At 41.2% G+C, this 22,336-nt stretch overlaps 1 protein-coding gene across 4 annotated transcripts in view; it reads right to left on the bottom strand.

The window, feature by feature from the left end:
• The window catches only part of alpk1 (alpha-kinase 1), a 126,630-nt gene that overhangs the window by 58,380 nt on the left and 45,914 nt on the right, over positions 1–22,336 (bottom strand). For 3 of the 4 annotated variants that reach the window (XM_073043042.1, XM_073043039.1, XM_073043040.1), the window contains exons 2-4: positions 21,736–21,799; positions 17,071–17,233; positions 11,096–11,250 (exon numbers count right to left, since the gene is read on the bottom strand). In XM_073043042.1, the coding sequence (XP_072899143.1) occupies positions 11,096–11,250; positions 17,071–17,179 (264 nt within the window). In that variant the 5' untranslated portion in view covers positions 17,180–17,233; positions 21,736–21,799. Of the gene's footprint in view, positions 1–11,095; positions 11,251–17,070; positions 17,234–21,735; positions 21,800–22,336 lie in introns of those variants that run through there. The other variant, XM_073043041.1, reaches the window with a different exon arrangement.

A 22,336-nucleotide genomic window follows, 5' to 3' on the forward strand; every position in this document is an offset into this window, starting at 1 on the left:
GTGAGGAGCAATAGGGATGTTGTAGTGAGGAGGGGAGCAATAGTGATGTAGTGGGGAGCAAAAGTGATACTGTGGTGGGGAGCAATAGTGATATTGTAGTGAGGAGGGGAGCAATAGTAATGTTGTAGTGGGGAGGGGAGCAATAGTGATGTTGTAGTGAGGAGGGGAGCAATAGTAATGTTGTAGTGGGGAGGGGAGCAATAGTGATGTTGTAGTGAGGAGCAACAGTGATGTTGTAGTGGGGAGGGGAGCAATAGTGATGTAGTGGGGAGCAAAAGTGATACTGTGGTGGGGAGCAATAGTGATATTGTAGTGAGGAGGGGAGCAATAGTAATGTTGTAGTGGGGAGGGGAGCAATAGTGATATTGTAGTGAGGAGCAACAGTGATGTTGTAGTGGGGAGGGGAGCAATAGGTATGTTGTAGTGAGGAGCAATAGTGATGTTGTAGTGGGGAGGGGAGCAATAGTGATGTTGTAGTGAGGAGGGGAGCAATAGTGATGTTGTAGTGGGGAGGGGAGCAATAGGTATGTTGTAGTGAGGAGCAATAGTGATGTTGTAGTGGGGAGGGGAGCAATAGTGATGTTGTAGTGAGGAGGGGAGCAATAGTGATATTGTAGTGAGGAGCAACAGTGATGTTGTAGTGGGGAGGGGAGCAATAGTGATATTGTAGTGAGGAGCAACAGTGATGTTGTAGTGGGGAGGGGAGCAATAGGTATGTTGTAGTGAGGAGCAATAGTGATGTTGTAGTGGGGAGGGGAGCAATAGTGATGTTGTAGTGAGGAGCAACAGTGATGTTGTAGTGGGGAGGGGAGCAATAGGTATGTTGTAGTGAGGAGCAATAGGGATGTTGTAGTGAGGAAGGGAGCAATAGTGATGTTGTAGTGAGGAGCAATAGGTATGTTGTAGTGAGGAGCAATAGTGATGTTGTAGTGAGGAGGGGAGCAATAGTGATGTTGTAGTGAGGAGCAACAGTGATGTTGTAGTGGGGAGGGGAGCAATAGTGATGTTGTAGTGGGGAGGGGAGCAATAGGTATGTTGTAGTGAGGAGCAATAGGGATGTTGTAGTGAGGAAGGGAGCAATAGTGATGTTGTAGTGAGGAGCAATAGGTATGTTGTAGTGAGGAGCAATAGTGATGTTGTAGTGGGGAGGGGAGCAATAGTGATGTAGTGTGGAGCAAAAGTGATACTGTGGTGGGGAGCAATAGTGATATTGTAGTGAGGAGGGGAGCAATAGTGATGTTGTAGTGGGGAGGGGAGCAATAGTGATATTGTAGTGAGGAGCAATAGTGATGTTGTAGTGGGGAGGGGAGCAATAGTGATGTTGTAGTGAGGAGGGGAGCAATAGTGATGTTGTAGTGAGGAGCAACAATGATGTTGTAGTGGGGAGGGGAGCAATAGTGATGTTGTAGTGGGGAGGGGAGCAATAGTGATGTTGTAGTGAGGAGCAATAGGGATGTTGTAGTGAGGAAGGGAGCAATAGTGATGTTGTAGTGGGGAGGGGAGCAATAGTGATATTGTAGTGAGGAGCAATAGTGATGTTGTAGTGGGGAGGGGAGCAATAGTGATGTTGTAGTGAGGAGGGGAGCAATAGTGATGTTGTAGTGAGGAGGGGAGCAACAGTGATGTTGTAGTGGGGAGGGGAGCAATAGTGATGTTGTAGTGAGGAGGGGAGCAACAGTGATGTTGTAGTGGGGAGGGGAGCAATAGGTATGTTGTAGTGAGGAGCAATAGGGATGTTGTAGTGAGGAAGGGAGCAATAGTGATGTTGTAGTGAGGAGCAATAGGTATGTTGTAGTGAGGAGCAATAGTGATGTTGTAGTGAGGAGGGGAGCAATAGTGATGTTGTAGTGAGGAGCAACAGTGATGTTGTAGTGGGGAGGGGAGCAATAGTGATGTTGTAGTGGGGAGGGGAGCAATAGGTATGTTGTAGTGAGGAGCAATAGGGATGTTGTAGTGAGGAAGGGAGCAATAGTGATGTTGTAGTGAGGAGCAATAGGTATGTTGTAGTGAGGAGCAATAGTGATGTTGTAGTGGGGAGGGGAGCAATAGTGATGTAGTGTGGAGCAAAAGTGATACTGTGGTGGGGAGCAATAGTGATATTGTAGTGAGGAGGGGAGCAATAGTGATGTTGTAGTGGGGAGGGGAGCAATAGTGATATTGTAGTGAGGAGCAATAGTGATGTTGTAGTGGGGAGGGGAGCAATAGTGATGTTGTAGTGAGGAGGGGAGCAATAGTGATGTTGTAGTGAGGAGCAACAATGATGTTGTAGTGGGGAGGGGAGCAATAGTGATGTTGTAGTGGGGAGGGGAGCAATAGTGATGTTGTAGTGAGGAGCAATAGGGATGTTGTAGTGAGGAAGGGAGCAATAGTGATGTTGTAGTGGGGAGGGGAGCAATAGTGATATTGTAGTGAGGAGCAATAGTGATGTTGTAGTGGGGAGGGGAGCAATAGTGATGTTGTAGTGAGGAGGGGAGCAATAGTGATGTTGTAGTGAGGAGCAACAATGATGTTGTAGTGGGGAGGGGAGCAATAGTGATGTTGTAGTGGGGAGGGGAGCAATAGTGATGTTGTAGTGAGGAGCAATAGGTATGTTGTAGTGAGGAGCAATAGTGATGTTGTAGTGAGGAGGGGAGCAATAGTGATGTTGTAGTGAGGAGCAACAGTGATGTTGTAGTGGGGAGGGGAGCAATAGTGATGTTGTAGTGGGGAGGGGAGCAATAGGTATGTTGTAGTGAGGAGCAATAGGGATGTTGTAGTGAGGAAGGGAGCAATAGTGATGTTGTAGTGAGGAGCAATAGGTATGTTGTAGTGAGGAGCAATAGTGATGTTGTAGTGGGGAGGGGAGCAATAGTGATGTTGTAGTGAGGAGGGGAGCAATAGTGATGTTGTAGTGAGGAGCAACAGTGATGTTGTAGTGGGGAGGGGAGCAATAGTGATGTTGTAGTGGGGAGGGGAGCAATAGTGATGTTGTAGTGGGGAGGGGAGCAATAGTGATGTAGTGGGGAGCAAAAGTGATACTGTGGTGGGGAGCAATAGTGATATTGTAGTGAAGAGGGGAGCAATAGTGATGTTGTAGTGGGGAGGGGAGCAATAGTGATATTGTAGTGAGGAGCAATAGTGATGTTGTAGTGGGGAGGGGAGCAATAGTGATGTTGTAGTGAGGAGGGGAGCAATAGTGATGTTGTAGTGAGGAGCAACAATGATGTTGTAGTGGGGAGGGGAGCAATAGTGATGTTGTAGTGGGGAGGGGAGCAATAGTGATGTTGTAGTGAGGAGCAACAGTGATGTTGTAGTGGGGAGGGGAGCAATAGTGATGTTGTAGTGAGGAGCAACAGTGATGTTGTAGTGGGGAGGGGAGCAATAGGTATGTTGTAGTGAGGAGCAATAGGGATGTTGTAGTGAGGAAGGGAGCAATAGTGATGTTGTAGTGAGGAGCAATAGGTATGTTGTAGTGAGGAGCAATAGTGATGTTGTAGTGGGGAGGGGAGCAATAGTGATGTTGTAGTGAGGAGGGGAGCAATAGTGATGTTGTAGTGAGGAGCATCAGTGATGTTGTAGTGAGGAGGGGAGCAATAGTGATGTTGTAGTGAGGAGCAACAGTGATGTTGTAGTGAGGAGGGGAGCAATAGTGATGTAGTGGGGAGCAAAAGTGATACTGTGGTGGAGAGCAATAGTGATATTGTAGTGAGGAGGGGAGCAATAGTGATGTTGTAGTGGGGAGGGGAGCAATAGTGATATTGTAGTGAGGAGGGGAGCAATAGTGATATTGTAGTGGGGAGCAATAGTGATATTGTGGTGGGGAGCAGTAGTGATGTTGTAGTGGGGAGCAATAGTGATATTGTAGTGGGGAGCAATAGTGATATTGTGGTGGGGAGCAGTAGTGATGTTGTAGTGGGGAGCAGTAGTGATGTTGTAGTGGGGAGCAGTAGTGATGTTGTAGTGGGGTGCGTAGCAATAGTAAGCAATGCCGCTACAATTTAAATTCATCGCAGACTTTGGGGAATAACACTTCTTGTCAGGCTGTTTGTTCTGGATCAGCTTATATTTTCTTTACTCCTCAAGACCAGTTTCAATGTTAAAATACAACATGGTTTATTCCTCTCTAAAGCAGCCAAGAATCATTAGAATAATCTGAATAAGAAATATTGCCCCCAGACTCTATTGGTGATAGTCCCTGGGACCATGCTATTCTTTTTCCTTCTGTTATCCTGTCCAGTCATGGCTGCTAACTCTATTTCCCTCATCCCAGATACTGCCTGACCTGCTGTGTGTTTTCAGCATTCTCTGTATTACTGCATCTACACATCCTGGCTTCGACACTAACTTCAGACCTACATATCTTCTTCCTCTTCTCCTCTTTCTTCAATATAGCATTTTATCTTGTCTTTTATTTTCCTCTCTTTCTCCCTGTGGTGCAATTTTGGAAGGTTCTTTTCCCAGACATTCTTCTGCTCTCCCTTGAAGACACTAATCTTTTGACAACTTTCTCTTGAATTTCTCCACCACATTCATGTCCATCATTTGGGTCTCCCTTTAGTGGCCATGTGTCTGCTTCACTTAGAACTAGAAGTACCAGTTTTATATGTAAGCATGTAAATAAGACATATATGCATATGATGTCATCATTCTACTGTTCAGATGCACGTGGGTTAGTCTGCAATACAGTTTGGTCTGAAGCTTCTGGTATCTCCACAAGATTATTACTGATACAACGTGTGTCAGCTCTGTCTTTGTGGTTCACATATCTACTCCAAATATCTGGCAACTGTCATTGGAAATAGTCAAGATAACCAGTCCACTTTGAAGGAGGTGTTCTAAGTAGTTACTAAGTACTGCTGACGAATGACATTGGTTATAAGACCTCAAGACTCAGCAGTTGGACTAAAAGGGCATACCTGTCAAAATTTTCGAAGGTCCTCTGAATCAATAAGCACTGCACAGGCAGCAACAATTAAAAGACAATAGCAGTGTACAGGAGAGAGAGACAGAAATAAACTGACTTCACCCCTCACAATCTGCATGGCTCAGCCCATTATTTTTGCTACCAATAACTGCATTGATCATTGTATTTTCTGTATTCAACATTTTCATAATTGCGTTTTTCGCAATAAATTCTCTGACATTTTAACTTCTTAAAATCACTTGTGAAATCTATGAACTTCTAAACACCGCAGATGCTGGAAACCTGAAATTAAAATCCAGAAGACGCGGGATTAGGAATATATGCTGAAAACTGAACGGTGAAGTGGAATTTTGGGAATTTTGGTGTCGTTCCCATGTAATTTTTCAAAGTGCCACACTGACTATGGATTTAGTAAGTAATGTCAAAGAGCACTTAACCATAATTCCCAATTAATTTTCTTTATCCTATGGCAGCTGCTTCTGATGTATTCTCTGAAAGAATTTGTCAATTTGAGGACGGGTGGGAGGAGGAGGGCATTTGTGTTGGAGGTTCTATCAATTGATATAACTTGGGCAGAAGAGCTGTGGAAAATGGCAAACTTCCAAAGATTCCAAAATACATTTCTTGAAGTCCACCACAGAATGAGAAAACCTCCAGGGAAATCTAATCTTCAGTGTCAAAAGATGAGAGTGGTTGGACTGAAGTTGTCTAAGTCACTTTATACAGGCACCTTACATCCAAGTGAGAGGATACTGTCAAAACTATCTGAAGTTGCCTTTACACTGTGTCAAAGTGCATGACCACTGACCATTGGGAAAGGCCCAGTTAAAGTATGAAAACAGCAGGAGATTTTCTTTTGCATATGACTGGAGTAGATCTCTCAGGCAAACCTTAGAGCTGCCATTACTTGAAAAATAAATGTTAGGGAGCATTTTCATAACAGAAATCAATAAAATTATATTAACAAGATGTTATAAAGCCAATTGTTCAATGTAATCATTTTCAGGGAGCGTCCAGCTTGATAGTGAATCTTCTTCACTTTTATTAACAAGAGTCATCAGATGAGTCACAGTGTTTTACAGAGAAAGCACAGAAAGGGGACCTTCAATTTACACTATTCCAGTATTAATTCCATTTCTTATTCTCCCTACAATCTTATTAACCCATCCCATTCACCACAAGATTCTTCCAATCACCTGTACAATTTATAATGACCAATTCACTGTCAACTTACAGTAAGGGAAAGAAAATGGAGAACGCAGAGGAGACCCACTTGGTTACAGGGAGAGTATGCAAATGCCTCCCCCTCCTAATAGCCACTGGGACATTGAGAAACAGATATGTAAACAGATTAAGGAAATGTGTAAAAGTAAAAATGTTGTTGTCACGGGGTATTTCAACTTCCCTAATATAAACCAGGACCTTCTTAGTGCAAAGGGCTTAGATGGGGCAGAATTTTTTAAGTGTATCCAGGAAGGTTTCTTAAATCAATATGTAGACAAGTCAATGAGAGGAGGGGCTGTACTGCTGGGTAATGAGCCTGGCCAGGTGACTGACCTTTCACTGGGTGAGCAGTGACCACAACTCCTTAACTTCCAGCATAGCTGTAGATAAGGAGAGGTATGGCTCTTGTGTGAGAGTTTTAAATTGGAGTAGGGCAATTACGAGAGTGTTAGGCAGGAGCTAAGAAGAGTTACTTGGGAATACCTATTTTTCTGGCAAGTCCACATCAGACATGAGGAGGGTGCACCGAGTACAGGAAAGGTATGCTCCTGTTAGAAGGAAGGAGATAGATGGAAAGATAAGAGAATCTTGGATGTCCAGAGAGGAGATGAATTTAGTCGAGAAGAAAGAGGAAAAGGATGTAAAGTTTCAGAAGTTAGGATCAAACGGAGCACATGAAGAGTATGAAAAAGCCAGAAAAGAACTAAAGAAGGGAATTAGGAAAGCCAGGAGGGGCCATGAAAAGTCATTGGCAGGTAGGATTAAGGTGAATCCAAAGTCATTCTATACATACAGCTACAGCAAGAGGATAACTCGGGAGAGGGTTGGATCACTCAAAGATAAAGGAGGGAACATTTGTTTGGATGCAAAGAATGTGAGTGAGGTACTTAATGAGTATTTTGCTTCAGTATTTACCAAGGAAAAGGATGTGGAGGACCAGGAGATCAATGCTGAGTGGATAAATATGTTACAATATTTAGAGGCCAAGGAGGAGGAAATGTTGGTCTCCTATATGAGAGGCAGGATTTAAGGGTTGGCACAACATTGTGGGCCGAAGGGCTTGTACTGTGCTGTTTTTCCCTCTGTTCTAATCAGTATTAAGGTGGATAAATCTCCAGGGCCTTATCCTAGATTATTGAAGGAGATGAAGGACAAGATTGCTGCGGCCTTGACCTGTATCTTCATGTCCTCTCTAGCCACAGGCGAGGTCCTGGAGCACTGGGATGTGGCTAATGTTATACCTCTATTTAAAAAGGGAACAAGGAAAATCCTGGGAACTATAGACCGGTGAGTCTCATGTCAGTTGTAGGAAAATTGCTGGAGAAAATTCTTAGGGATAGGATATATGAGCATTTGGGAAACCTATGGCCTAGTTAGGGAGAACCAGCAATCCTTTGTGCAGGGCAGGTCATGTCTTATCAATTTGATTCAGTTCTTTGAGAAGGTGACAAGAGAGATTGATGAAGTTAGAGGAGTGAATGTTGTCTACATGGATCTTAGTGGGGTGTTTGACAAAGTCACTTATGGGAGGCTAATCCAGAAGATTAGGATGCAGGGGGTTCATGGCAAGTTGGCTGTTTGGATTCAGAACTGGCTTGCACACAGAAAACAAAGGGTAATGTTTGAAGGGACTTGTTTGGGATGGAGGTCTGTAATTAGTGGTGTTCTGCAGGGATCTGTGTTGGGACGTCCGCTGTTTCTGATATTTATAAATGACCTGGATGAAAATATAGATGGGTAAGTTAGTAAGTTTGCAGATGATACGAAGATTGGTGGAGTTGTGAATAGTGTAGAAGACTGGCAAAGAATACAGAATGATATAGATCAGGTGCAGGTATGGGCAGAGAAATGGCAGCTGGAGTTTAACCCTGATAAGTGTTACACCTGGGTAAGGGAAGTGCAAGGAGGCAGTCCACTGTTAAAGGCAAGATCCTTAACAGTGCTGCTGAACAGAGAGATCTTGGGGTCCAAATTCATACTGCATGAAAGTGGCTGCACAGGCCAATGGGATAGTTAAGGAGGTTTGTGGAATGCTTGCTTTTATTAGTCGAGGCATTTTTCAAAAGTCAAGAGGTTATGCTGCAACTTTATAGAACTCAGGTTAGGCCACATCTGGAGTACTACTTACAGTTGTGGTCACCCCACTTTCGGAAGGATGTTGAAGGTTTGGAGTGGGTGCAGAAGAGGTTTACCTGGATGCTGCCTGGCTTAGAGGGTTAGGGATATCATCAGAGGCTTGGGTTGTTTTCTATGGAGCAGTGGAGCATGAGGGGCGATCTGATAAGAGGTTTATAAGTTTATGAGAGGCACAAGTGGACAGGGAGTATCTTTTTCCCACGGTAGAAATGTCTCATACCAGGGGGGCATGCATTGAAGTTGAGAGGGGGCAGGTTCAAAGGGGATGTGAGGGGTAAGTTTTTACTTAGAGAGAGGTAGATGCCTGGAATGTGCTACCTTGAATGGTGGTGGAGGCAAATTTGTACACAAGTGGCTTTTAAGAGATGTTTAGATAGGCACATGAATATGAGGAAGATGGAGGGACATGGACATTGTGTAGGTAGGAGGTGTTAATGTTTGGTGTTTTTGATTTATTTTTTAGCTGGTTTGGCACAACTTTGCAGAATGAAGGGCCTGTTGTACTGTTCTATGTCTATGTCCCACATGGAAAGCATCCACGGTCAGGATGGAACCAGGTTTTCTGGCACTGTGAGGCAGCAGCTCTACAAGCTGTGCCATTGGGATGCAGCAAATAACAATGTACATTTACATCAAATGAAGTGTTTAGTGGCACAAGAACTGGTTAGTAAGCTTGTGGAATGAAAAGTTTTGAAAAAACAGATGTGAGAAATCTGAAATAAAAATAGAAAATGCTGGTGATATTAAGTAGCCAGGGTCATTGGTGCACTGGGGACTGGGATAATATGTTAGGTCAGCAGCCAGTCTTTAGAACAAGGAAATGTCAGGAAATAAACAAGTTACAGAGAAGAGGGAGTTCAGAACAAACAGAATGTCTGTGATAGGATAGAAATGAAGAGAAACTGGTTGACACAGATGGTGCTGCTTTAGAGAGCCTGTTAATTAGAGATAATCTGTCTGTAGGAGGTATGAATACTCAGAGATCAATCAGAACAGAGGGATGAAAGACAAAAAATATCAGCAATTTTCAATTGAGCAATTTCTTGCCCTTTGTACGGATGCTCACATGCATCGAAGGATAACCTGCTGGACTGATTTTACACCATCCTTAATTTTAATTTCCAATCAAGTCATAATAATAATAATCATCATCATAATATTGACCAGACTGTGAAACTAGTGTTTCACACTCTTCTGTGGGCTTTTTACATAGTGATCTAAATGAAAAAAATCATGCAGTGTTTTCTCAGTATCTTAATAAAAATGATATTTGGTGGCACAGTGTTAAAACGTTAAGGAAACACCATTAATATTTGAAGCCACATATTTCTGCATTTGTGAATAATTAGCATACAGTTAATTATTGAAAATGACAATGTGGTTTAACAAAATTACAAAGGCTAATTAGAGGGCATTTTATTTTTAAGTAATTGTTTTAACTCTGTAATATGTTTCTGAACTTTATCATCAAGCTACTTTGAAAAGAGCTCCACAGTGTACCTACAAGACTGAAGTGCTCAGTGCTTTCTTAATAAAACACTTGGTATCTCTGAATCTAAATAATATCACAGGTCAAAGTGCCAAGCTTTCTGCTGTTTTTTCCAGTTTGTAAATTCTTTCTTTCCACCTCTTTCTCTTTCAGAAGTACACAATAGCATTGGAATATAAATTACCAATAGTGATTAAATAATAGTTCAAAGCCGATCGCAAGGACTGTGGTGTTTACAAAGTATTTTTTAAGTAGCATGATGAAACATTTCAAGAAGAGACATTAACCTATGGGCTCAAGTATCAGTGAATGGTTCGAACTGGCATGTGGTTGGATTTTGGGCCTGAATAGTGTGTGACCCCATGATTTGCTTTGTTTAGCGATGGCAGCTGCGGTTATCAACAGATGTTTCGGCAATAAATAATTGGTATCATCTCAGAAAAGAGCCGTCTACCTGGGGAGAAGGCATAATACGAAAAACACGGGGTCGCTATTACTGCTGCATTAATCTCTCATATACACAGGTTTCTTGGGGAGTTTACTGCAGGTGTTTCTTCTGTGAGAAAGCCTTCTGATGCAGGCAAACTCTCTAAAGTTATAAAGCTTTTGTGTGGGATAACGAAGGTCAGGGAGAGTTATAAATTCCTGTCTTGGAGGAACAAAAACAGCTTTACTACTTTTATGGACAACCTCCTCCTGTACCCCCTTCAAAAAAAATGCACAAAACATGAAGCACAACACGGTAAGACTTAAAACACCCCAGCATGTTAAAGGGAAGTTTGTTCTTGGACTTAAAAGTTTGCACAAACATAAAGAGCAAGTATTTGTCTGTGTCTTTGTAGTAAAGAATAAATAGTCCAAAGATCCATTTTTTTTTGGAGGGGTGAAGATGCTATTTTAACTTGTAGATTCAGTGAAGCAGTCCAGACATTAGTAGAGAAGCAACATATAAAAACTTGGAACTGAATTCCTCAGAATGAATGTTTTATTTTTGTTTGTTTAAATAAATGGGTGTTGGGGATGGGCAGGAGAAGCTTCCCTTTTTTTAATGACCTGCTGTCTGCAGCTTTCAAAATGCTTGGAATATTGGCTCATCACCATTCATGTGAGAGAGATTACTTTTACTCAAATAACAGGATGTGTTTGGTTTCATTCAGTACAGTATGAAAGCAACAAATATAATTCTATAAATCTACAAATGTATGCCCTTTGACAAGATCTTGGAAATAGTTTTAGATATATTACTATGGTGTGCAATACAAAAGAGAAACTATTTTGCTTTCACTTACAATTTTTTTTAAAAAAGGAAATGCTTTTTTGAGTAACAGGTGCATTATTCATACCAACAGATTGGGCAGCTTCTTGCTGATGATATCTTTTAGGTTTGTTTTGTCTTCTGGGCATACTTCTTGTTTGTATTGCCACCTCTCTGGTACAAAGGGCCACTTCATTTCCTTTGCCTGTTCCAGCAGGGTCCTCAGATCAGCAGAGAGTGAAGCTAGGAAGGTCAAAGTTCATGTAAGGAAATCTCAAAGAAATAAAAGACACCTCAATTGAAAATGCTAAGATATGGCATCTGAAGTTGTGAAAGCACATCCACTTGAGAGTAACTACAAGCTGCTCAATCCTTACAAAAGACTCATAATGATGGTATGTCTGTCACTGGGTGCTTTACTATACCATGCCCTGCAGGTAAACAAACTCAATCAGCTCTTAAAAATGTTTTTAAAGGAAGTAAATCCTTTCAATGACACTCTATGCATGAAGAACCATAGCAGGAATGGAATGAGACAAAATGGTCATCAAAACACTTAGTAATGCACACTGTAGCAAAGTGCCTGAGATTTGTTTTAAGCTGAATTTTCTGGGGCCTTTTTGTGAACTCAGCATAGCTGATGACTTTGCGAAGAAATGATATTTTGTCCCAGTATTCCATGGTCTTTTCCCTGGACATCGCTGAAGTTCTGATAGGAGAATGGAAACAAATGGATTTTCAAAACTACCTTCTGAAGCAATTGACTATTTTTGGATGTCAGTCAAACTTCAGAAACTATATCTTATAAGGTAAAACATAAATTAGTACTTGGGCATTAGATTTTATCATATGATTAAATTAATCACCTGTGCAGTGCCCATCAATAACATCCATCTACCTACTCAGTAGTTCTTTGCTTTTATGTTTCAATCCTTGTGTTAATAAATGAAGATGGATTAACAAAACTAAATATTGAGTGATGCCAAGCTAAGCTTCTTTCCTTTCTTTTAAAAAAATTGAGCTCTTAATGACTTCTATAGTTTTTGGACATATACTTAAGCAAATAGAGGAAGAAAGCCACAAAACTGATCCTTTCTGTGAGACAACTGAACTCTAAAAATTGCTCACAGAAATTGGGTGGATGTTAAATTTAGTATAATACTCAGCAGCAGAAAGGAAGCTAAAATTCAAACAAAAGGGCTCATTTCATTTATTATCTCCAGTCTATAATGGTCAATTTCAAGCAACTGCCCAATTGTTTTGCAGCTCACCCGCACTTCTTTCTCAACTTGCTACCTGTTACTATTTGCCATTTATTCTTCATCCAACAATGAAAGTTAAAAGTTACCCCGATGAGTATGAGAGTTCATCTGAATGCTGATAGGTTTATACAGTTTGGGATTAGGGCAGAAATTGAAAGGTGAAAAAAGAATGTATATTATATTCTGGAAAGTAAAGAGCCACTGGAATAGATTTTCACCTGATGTGGTGAATGCTTGTTTTCTGTACGCCTTCAAGAGGAAACAACTCCTCCCTCATTAGGACAGAGATGGCAACATACAGAAAGAGTAACTTGTTAACAGTAATGTGTGCTGAATTACAATGTAGTCTGACTAGGTATTACATTCTGCTTCTGCAATTCCATTGACTTCAATGCTTACAGTTTTCACAAGCAGAATTAGCATGCACCAAGTAGAAAGCATGTTTAGATCAAGCGAATGAAGATGTTTTTTTTACCCCTAAGTGCCTTATAATACTAACTTAATATGAGTTCCTGGGACTGCCTTTGAGTTTTATTTTATTGGTGTGTTTTATATCCTCATTTTGAGGGTCCTCTGATCTCCTGCAAAGCATACAGCAACAGACCACTAGAACCTATACAGAATTGCCCAGGCGAGCAGATTTATTAATAAGTATGGACAATTGGGAACTTGATATTCTCATGTGCGTCTGCACAATGGATAAGCTTGCATGAGATGGATAATCTTCCTCATTTTATCTACCTTTTGCCATCAGAAGGCAACCCCAAACATAAGTTAGGCAAACATCTAGATGTATTTGAGCAGAATTGGAAGAGCATTGAGCATCTAAAAATAATCTCACAACGTTTCTTTAATAAACTAAAAACAGCAATAATGCTTCTAGACAGAGGAAAAGAACCTAGCATCCCAGCAGCTACATTCCTACTACATATTTATAAACCCTCATTCCCCATAACATTTTAATTGGCGATGTGAAAAAATGAGACAAACTGATGTAAAGACTGTTTCAGAACTGTTGAGAGTGAAAATATTCAGGGCGATATTGAAATTAACTCTGTTTAAATGCATGCCACTTCTAGAGGAAAAAAAAGCAAACACGTAACTCCAAAAGGAAAAATCACGTCAAGAAATGGTGAATGTTTGGGCAACAGTCACCTACGCATTAAAACTAACAACTGGAAATACAGGATAGAGGGATATGTGGTTTCCCAGTTTGATCTCCTATCCTGAAAATGCGCCCCGTTTTTTAATTAGTTTGTTGCTTCACCCCAATGGCCTGGGGAGGAGGTTCCAGAGATCCTTATCACACTTTCATTCTAGAGGGCTGCACCATATCATTGGTGATTACTGGAGGCTCTTATAGTACTCTGACTGGAACAAAATTGATTAGATCCTCTAGAAGATACCATCTAGAGAGTGAAAAGATGTCCTACCCAGTTGAGAAAGTTGAAGGGGCCCAGCTTAAAGAGTAATAGGATTTCCATGTTTCAGGCAGGCCTTCATTAAGGAACAATATTCTATTTGTATGTTGTGATTAACTACCTATACCTCGGGTCACAGAGAGACTGCGAGCAATGTCATGAGTATTTAGCATGCATCAGATTCTGCAAATAAATTGCCACCCATTCTTTTCTGATTCTGCTAACCATGCTCAGCCCACTTTTACCTAAAATTGCACTTTAAAAATCACATCAAATGTCAATTTTGTCCTTGCATTAATTGGTGCTCTTTATTAGTCTTTTTAAAAGTAAAATACGCTGCACTATAAATAGCACAATTTAATTGCCAACCATGTCAGTATCCATCCTTATTGTATCATCCAGCTACCTTTCTGAAACTTGGGAGTGCTGCAGTCTATGGCATTATTTAGGCGCTTTCATAAGTGATTGCCCATCTAATCTGTACTGACTATCAACCACCCATTCAAAGGTTCAAAGTACATTTATTATCAAAGTCTATATGCAGTATCCAACCCTGAGATTCACCTTTCCACAGACAGTCATGAAACAAAGAAAAGCATGAAACCATTTACACTAACTTACACTTAAACAAATCGTACATTCACTTGTATGTTGCCAAGCCTTTATTTGCTATGATCTAAACCCTGAAAGTCCATTCTTAAATGCCTCCATATTTCTATCTCTCCCTCACATCTTTAAGATGCTGCTTAATAAACTACCTCTTTCATAAGACCATAACATTTAGGAGCAGAAGTAGGCCATTTGGCCCATTGAGTCTGCTCTGTCATTCAATCATGCGCTGATCCACTTCATCCAGTCATCCCCACTCCCCTACTTTCACCTCGTACTCTTTGATGCCCTGGCTAATCGAGAACCTAACTATCTCTGCCTTAAATTTACCCAATGACTTGGTCTCCACAGCCACTCATGGCAACAAATTCCACAGATTTACCACTCTCTGATTATAGTAATTTCTCCATATTTCAGTTCTAAAAGGATGTCTTTCAATCTTGAAGTCGTGCCCTCTTGTTGTAGAATCCCCTACCATGGGAAATAACTTTGCCATATCTAATCTCTTCAGGCCTTTTAACATTTGGAATGTTTCTATGAGATTCCCCCCTCATTCTCCTGAACTCCAGGGAATACAGCCCAAGAGCTGCCAGACGTTCCTCATACGGTAACCCTCTCATTCTTGTGAATCTTCTCGGAACCCTCTCCTATGTCAGTATATCCTTTCTAAAATAAGCAGCCCAAAACTGCACACAATGCTCCAAGTGTGGTCTCACGAGTGCCTTATAGAGCCTCAACGTCACATCCTGGCACTTACATTCTATACCTCTAGAAATGAATGCCAACATTGCATTCACCTTCTTCACAACTGACCCAACCTGGAGGTTAATCTTTAGGATATCTTGCACAAGGACTCCCAAGTCTCTTTGCATCTTTGTATTTTGAATTCTCTCCCTATCTAAGTAATTGCCTGCCCATTTATTTCTTCCACCAACGTGCATGACCATACACTTTTCAGCATTGTATTTCAAGCTTCTGGTCGTCTGTCCTGATATCTTATGTGCCTTGGGCATCAAATTTCATCTGAGAAGACTGCATGGGATATTTCAGTACATTAAAAGCTGATATAAATGGAAGGTGCAGTTGTTGGAATTTGTCGCACAATGAGCATCATGGTCGAGTGTTATCCCCATAGTACTCTGAAATGAGGACAACTATTCATGGTTCACATAGTCATAGAAAAGTACAGCACAGAAACAGGTCCTTCACCCCACCTAGTCTGTGCTGAACCATTTAAGCTGCCTACTCCCATCGACCTGCACCAGGACCATAGCCTTTCATATCTCTACCATCCATGGACCTATCCAAACTTCTCTTAAAAGGTTGAAATTGAGCTCGCATGCACCACTTGCGCTGGCAGCTCATTCCACACTCTCACAATCCTTTGAGTGAAGAAATTTCCCCTCATGTTCCCCTTAAACTTTTCACATTTTGCCTTTAACCCATGACCTCTGGTTGTAGTCACAGTGGAAAAAGTCTGCTTGCATTTACTGTACCGATCATATCATAATTTTGTATACCTCTACCATGGTAGAGGTATAAAGTCCTCAACATTCCAAGGAATAAAATCCTAACCTATTCAATCTTTCCTTATAGGTCAGGTCCTCCAGTCCTGGCAATATCTTTGTAAAATATCTCTGTACTCTTTCAACCTTATTTCCATCTTTCTGAGAGGTAGGTGACCAAAACTGCAAACAATACTCCAAGTTAGGTCTCACCATTGTCTTAAACAATTTCACCACAACATCCCATTATAACATCTCTGAGAAAAGTTGCTTACACTTTTCTCAAAGACAATTTTCCAAGAGTTAACCAAAGAGATTGTGAGTACAGCTATAATGGAAAAAACACACAGAACTAACTGCTCGTTCCCCCTAAATGGACTGTATCACTGGAGCATTAGGAACTATTTAGAAGGAAGCTAAAATAAGCTATTTGTAACTATTCACGAACAAGAGAAAATCTGCAGATGCAGGAAATCCGAGCAACACATACAAAATGCTGGAGGAACTCAGCAGGTCAGTCAGCTTCTAGGAAAAGAGTACAGTCGACGTTTCGGGTTGAAGAGTCAACTGTACTCTTTTCCTAGATGCTGCCGGGCTTGCTGAGTTCCTCCAGCATTTTATGTGTGTTATTCGTAACTACTGCCTCTTTTGGAAGGATCGACATTTCAAAAGTGTGTGATGAGGGTGCATCAGATTGCTGAACGCTGTGTGTCTATTGCAGAGTAGTAGTTTAGTGAAAGGTTGCCTCAAGCCTGTGTTTGCAGGCAAATTGGCTAGTGTGATGTGGAAAACTTCTTGTTCCTTTTAGGTTGGCAGTGCCTGTACAAGTGCAGTGAAATTTGACATCATGTTAAAGACACGTATATACACTGCAAATATAAGATTACTACAAAGCAGTTGAACTGTGCAGGCACACATGTGCAAGCAAACCAATCATAGAAGGGAAAATGCTCCTTACACTAAGATTTATGATAGTGTACTAAGAACTTGTACGTAGCAAAAGTTTGCTGACTGTTCTATTGCAGTAATCACTCACTCCATGTGTTTATTGGAGTTTAAAATCAGGACTGACAGCAATTCACAAAAACAAAGTGTGCTTCCTTCCCTTCTCTGTATCGAATCCTATCCCTATGCTGTAAATAATGTTACTTATCAACACTTGTCTGTCAAAAAAAAAGTTATGAGGCAGAAATTACAGAGCACCATGCTTGTGTAGCGCAGACCATGCTGGTGGGTGCTGTTGCTTGGCTTCTCTCAATCTCTCACCTTCGCACTGCTGGTACTTTGTCTTGTCTTCTTCTGACGGTTCTGATGGGGGTGCATCGAGGGCCTGTTTGCACTCCTGTAGGAGTGCTACCATCTCTTGGTTATTCATGACCACTCACTCGACTATGAATTGAACTTCCCTGGGTGTGGAATGATCAATTACCTATGGGAAGACACAAAAGGCAAATAAAAGATCCTTCAGGCGAACTACCTGGTGAACAAAGGGGAGAAATGATTAACTAAACCGTCATCAATTATCTGCAAGTCTCAAGCAGGGCAAGATAATGCTTGAGTTACATCAAAATACACGCCAGCCTCCGTGGACATTATCTGTCAGCTTCTAAGTTCCTGACTGAGTTTGGTGCTGGGACGTTAACAGCTGCGACACTCTTTTCTCACACACACATATAGACACATTGCACCCACTTCCCAGCACCTACACCACTGCTTTCTTTTTAAGATGTATTCAATGATTGACTCTCCGGGCCACATTGTACATCCATCAAACAGGGCCGTTTGTTTGAGCCTAATACACAGTACTTCAAATGGTAGCCGGCTTGTTTGTCTCAGCTGCTGGTGCTCTGAAATCTGGCTCCCTTTGCAGATTTCCGCATTCCGACAGCAACAGCTAAGCAAGTGTGCACGTGCTGCCTTACTTAAAGATCTCAGTTTTGACTTAATTTTACTTGCTGTGAATCTCTCCATAAATACTAGAAGTCTGAAAAGGAAATATGGGAGAGCACCAAATCACTGATTCATACTACACAGAAGCAAGTAATTAATTCCTGCAGTTGGCACTGAACCCCCTTTCACTTACCCACCCCTCACCCCAACTTTAAATACTGCCAGCTAAATGAAAGTCCCGGGTAATATTGATAAGCGGAAGCACTGTGAGATCACATATGTTGCCTACCTTTGTGTCAAAACAAAATCGCTTGTGCAGTGGCGAATGATCTAGAGATCTGGTATACTTTTTATGGTAGGTGATGGACTACAAACTAATAGAAGACGTGGTGATAGTTTAATTATTCAAGTCTGATTTGGATTGACCAATATCAATACATAAGCCAGCTGGTGGTGTAGTGGCATCGCTCTGGACTTCGAGGCGACTGGTCCCGAGTTTTGAATCCGGCCAGCTCCTCGCATGCTTTCCATCCGTGCTGGGTTGAGTGTCGAGCTAGCAACTCAGCCTCGTAAAAAACAGCCAAATGCTAAAGAACTAGCAGGGTTGCTGCCTGGTGCGCCACAAGGCGTGGAAAGGAACAAAGACAACAATATCACTATATGGGTGGCACGATAGCGTAGAGGCTAGCACAACGCTTTACAGTACAGGCAGCCCGGGTTCAATTCCTGCTGCTGCCTGTCAGGAGTTTGTATGTTCTCCCCATGACCGCATTGTTTCCTCCAGGTGATCCAGTTTCCTCCCACAGTAACTGTCGGTAGATAAATTGGTCATTGTAAATTGTCCCGCGATTAGGTTAGAATTAAATCTGGTGGTGTGGCTCGAAGGACCTATTCTGCACTGTATCTCAATAAACAAAATAATAAATAAATAAAACAAGTCATTGAAAGTCAGTTATCAATGGATCACAAAGCTTCTGACTCTTGGACAGTGTATTGAATAAAAATGGGATGGACTAGGAACATGCAGTTGAAGGCTTTTGGGCATTTTCTATTTAGTGCCAGAGATGAGCTGGCTTCCTACAGCTAGCAAAAAGAGGAGGAAATTTCCCGAGCTATATGTGGTAGGGAGTTGGAAGTTTAGCAAAAGCAATAAAATTTTATCGTGAGAGTCTTCATAAGTTGTGATCAATGGAAATTGGGAAAATTTGTCTACCAGTATTGACACTTTCTGGGAACTATCTACAATGTAACAACAAATAATCAATTTTATTTTTTGACTCCATCAAATATCAATGTGCACAGTGAATAACCATCCATATTTCAATACACAGCTCTAAGTACAAGAGATCAAAGCAAATATAGTTGAAACAAAGCTGGAATTTTGTTGGCAGTTTTAGCTTAATGTTACATATCAGAATCAGAATCAGTCCTGGATACTACAGAGGCTAGTGCCCATGATGGAGCTGACTAAGTTTACAACTCTCTGCAGCTTATTTATATCCTGTGCAGTAGCCACCCCCAATATATCATATAATTGTTATAAATTATATATTGATAGAAATGGTTCAAGTCTTGCCTGCATCTTGTAGTATCTCACAGCCACTTCTTTACTGTGGCATCAAATGAATGGACATTTCTGGCTACTTTTGCTGTTGTTGGTTGCTGAAGGAACTTTTCCAGGACTCTGGGAGAACTTGTGATATTCCTTGAATATTGCTCTGGACTTTGTTTTTAACTTCCAACTACAGGGACACTGATTCCTTCAATTTTGGATAACTAATGCTGCCCTGGAATCTGAAAAAGAACTTTAGTTGCAATCAGAAAAGAGTAGCTTTGTTGAGACAACAAGCTTCACTTGATATAATCTTCAGAGGGGAGGGAGTATAATTGGGCACGCACCATGCCTGCCTAAAACAAGAGGGCAGCTGAGTACAAGAGGGCTCGAGGCAGGGTCTCATTTAAAACCACAAAGTGCGGAACCTGTTCCAACCATTTGTAAGGAACAGCCAAACTCGCAGTCTTTATTGGAACTTCAGAAGAATGCTCTTAACAGAAGAACTGGTTTTGAAGGGACATTTCAAGGGGGCTGGAGGGAACAGAATGCTTCTCGTGGCCTCACAAAAATGCTGAAGCCCAGTGCCGGCTGCTGATTGTTAACTAATGGGCTGGACAGTGCCTAAGGTAACCAGTGGGTGCACCTGACCTCTTGTTCAATCCCTGGCCTTACCATATTGCCTGTGATGCACTGGGCTGGATCCCCCACTTTCTGTTCCTGGGCATTGGTTCATGCTATTAAACACAAAGCTACCAAAGCCAGGAGGACAACACCTTTTGCAAATGTCCTAACAGGAAGTAGAACCTCTTTGTATGAACGGAAATATGAGTTAATCTCATGTTTAGTTACATGGATCATAGAGGAACCCTCAAGTATCTTGTTAATTATCCTTAGTGTAGCCTCACTCATGGCCAGATAATTATAATGGTTAATATACCTGCTATAGAAGTTTTCAGAGTCAGTGATTGGTTACCTGCCAATCTCAGAGAAAACAAAACACATCCAACTCTTCAGGCAGTTTCCTAAAACTACAGCAATTGTCTTCTATCACTGTCAAGCACTCTGTCACTAACACTGACACCTGACAACTGGAATTGTAATGAAACATGTTATTGTAAGGAGCAGATGCATTCGCCCTTGCTGCATGAACCCTGAGTGTATCCTAGGTCAAGGTGAAGGACCACTACAATCTGTCCCCTTTACTGCTCAGGGGTATCTGAGAGAAACAATCAGCAGGGCGGAATTACCTTCTGCTTCTCCCAAACAAAAGTTGGTAGTGATATTAGCTGCACTGAGTCCGTGTATCCTATCTGTGAAGCCTGCAACCCTTGGCAAACTGTATTCTGTAAAACCTTCTAAATAAACGACTTGGAAAAACTGAAGTGAAAATCTTGACTTGTAGGTCACAAATGTCTAAATTTTAAAATTTCATCCTTGTTTACAAATCCCTCCATGGTTTTCTTCATCTGTTTTCCTCTAATCTTCAATAGCCATATAATTGTGTAAAAAATCAGTCCACTTCCGACTACAATCTCTTAATCATCTTGCACATTAATTACTCCTCTGCTTGCAAAAGTACATGCAGTTATGAATACTTAAGTCTCCAGAATTTCCTCTCTAAAATATTTAGTACCTCAGCCTTTTCTGTTTCTTTATGATGCTCCTTAAACTCTACACCTTTTACTAAACTTTGAATAATTTTCCCTAATATCTGTTACATAGCTATTTTACAATATTGTCTATTACGTAATTTGCTCCAAATGTTGCAGAGGTGTTTCTATCACTTGTTGAGGAATGGATAATATGCAGCTCGCACCAACACATAAGCAAAAATTCCAGATTTACGACAGCTTAAATCCAGAAAGATCAGCATTGTGGAACTTGTTGTAACTGTGAACAAATTCACCTGAGAGACACTGAAGTTATTGGATATAAAAGTGCTTATTCAGCAAAACGAGCAGCTGTTCGAGACACTCTTGGAAAGAGAGGCCTGCCTCACCCAATATTACATGACATTTTTCTCTATGCTGAAGATCAAAGGTAACAACAGGACAATTCTATAGTTATAATATATCTACAATGCTTCCTTTGAATTGCATATAATTTTTCAATACCTCCTTCTTCACACCCACACTCCAGACACCCAAAGTGAATGTTAATTCCCACTGACTCTCTAGCTGCATTCACGCATATGCAGACATCTCAGATGATCAACCCCAGTCTGTAGCTGCAGGAAGGCCATTGTTCTGAGCTGTGTTTTAAATTCAACCTACAATCCATATCCAAATCTGACAATTGGTTGCTGTTGAAATTAATATTTGCTATATACCCTAACTCCAGAATACACCCTAACAGAACCCAGTGATACAGATGTTCCACTGATATTAATGACAATGCAAACCACACATGCACCAGCATTCAAACATGTGATGGAGGAAAGAAATCATTTGGTCATGATAGATGGGGAATCACGGTGGATTACTCACCTGTGTTGCTATCTAGCTTTCCCAGTGCCAGAGGATTCACACCTGAAGGACAAGTTTACAGGACCTGTGGGAGAATATTTTGAAATATCGGTTTATGCAATAATTTCCCAAGAGAGGTGCAAAAACAGAATACGTGAAATAAATGTTTTTATGGTTGTCCCCAGTTACTTAAGTTCTGAAAGTTCACATATTTTCTATATTTTGAAGCCTATTTCAATTCATTCTTCTAGGTCCAAATTAATTTATACTGAATTGAGTTCCTTTTTCTGGAAATACTTCACTTAACGTACTAGAAATTTTCTGGTATTGGTGTATTTACATCAGAAGTTGTTAATAAAATTTGTGGGTGGCATAAAGGAAAATTCTACTGAAGCTTCTGGACAGCGTAATTGACGATGATTTGAAAGATGCTATCCTTGCCTAGCCAAGTGTGCTTTAATCCCATAAAATATGGTGGACTTCTTGGGAAACGGGGTGGGGAGTGGAAGTTGGGGGTGTTCGGGCTATATCCCAAGAGCCAATTGGAAAGAAACCTTGCAGAAAATCATGGCCCAAACTAGAATACCACACCATCAACAGATCAGACTGAATGGCAGAGGAG

Source organism: Hemitrygon akajei, chromosome 4 (genome assembly GCF_048418815.1).
Source record: "Hemitrygon akajei chromosome 4, sHemAka1.3, whole genome shotgun sequence".
Taxonomy (NCBI): Eukaryota; Metazoa; Chordata; class Chondrichthyes; order Myliobatiformes; family Dasyatidae; genus Hemitrygon; species Hemitrygon akajei.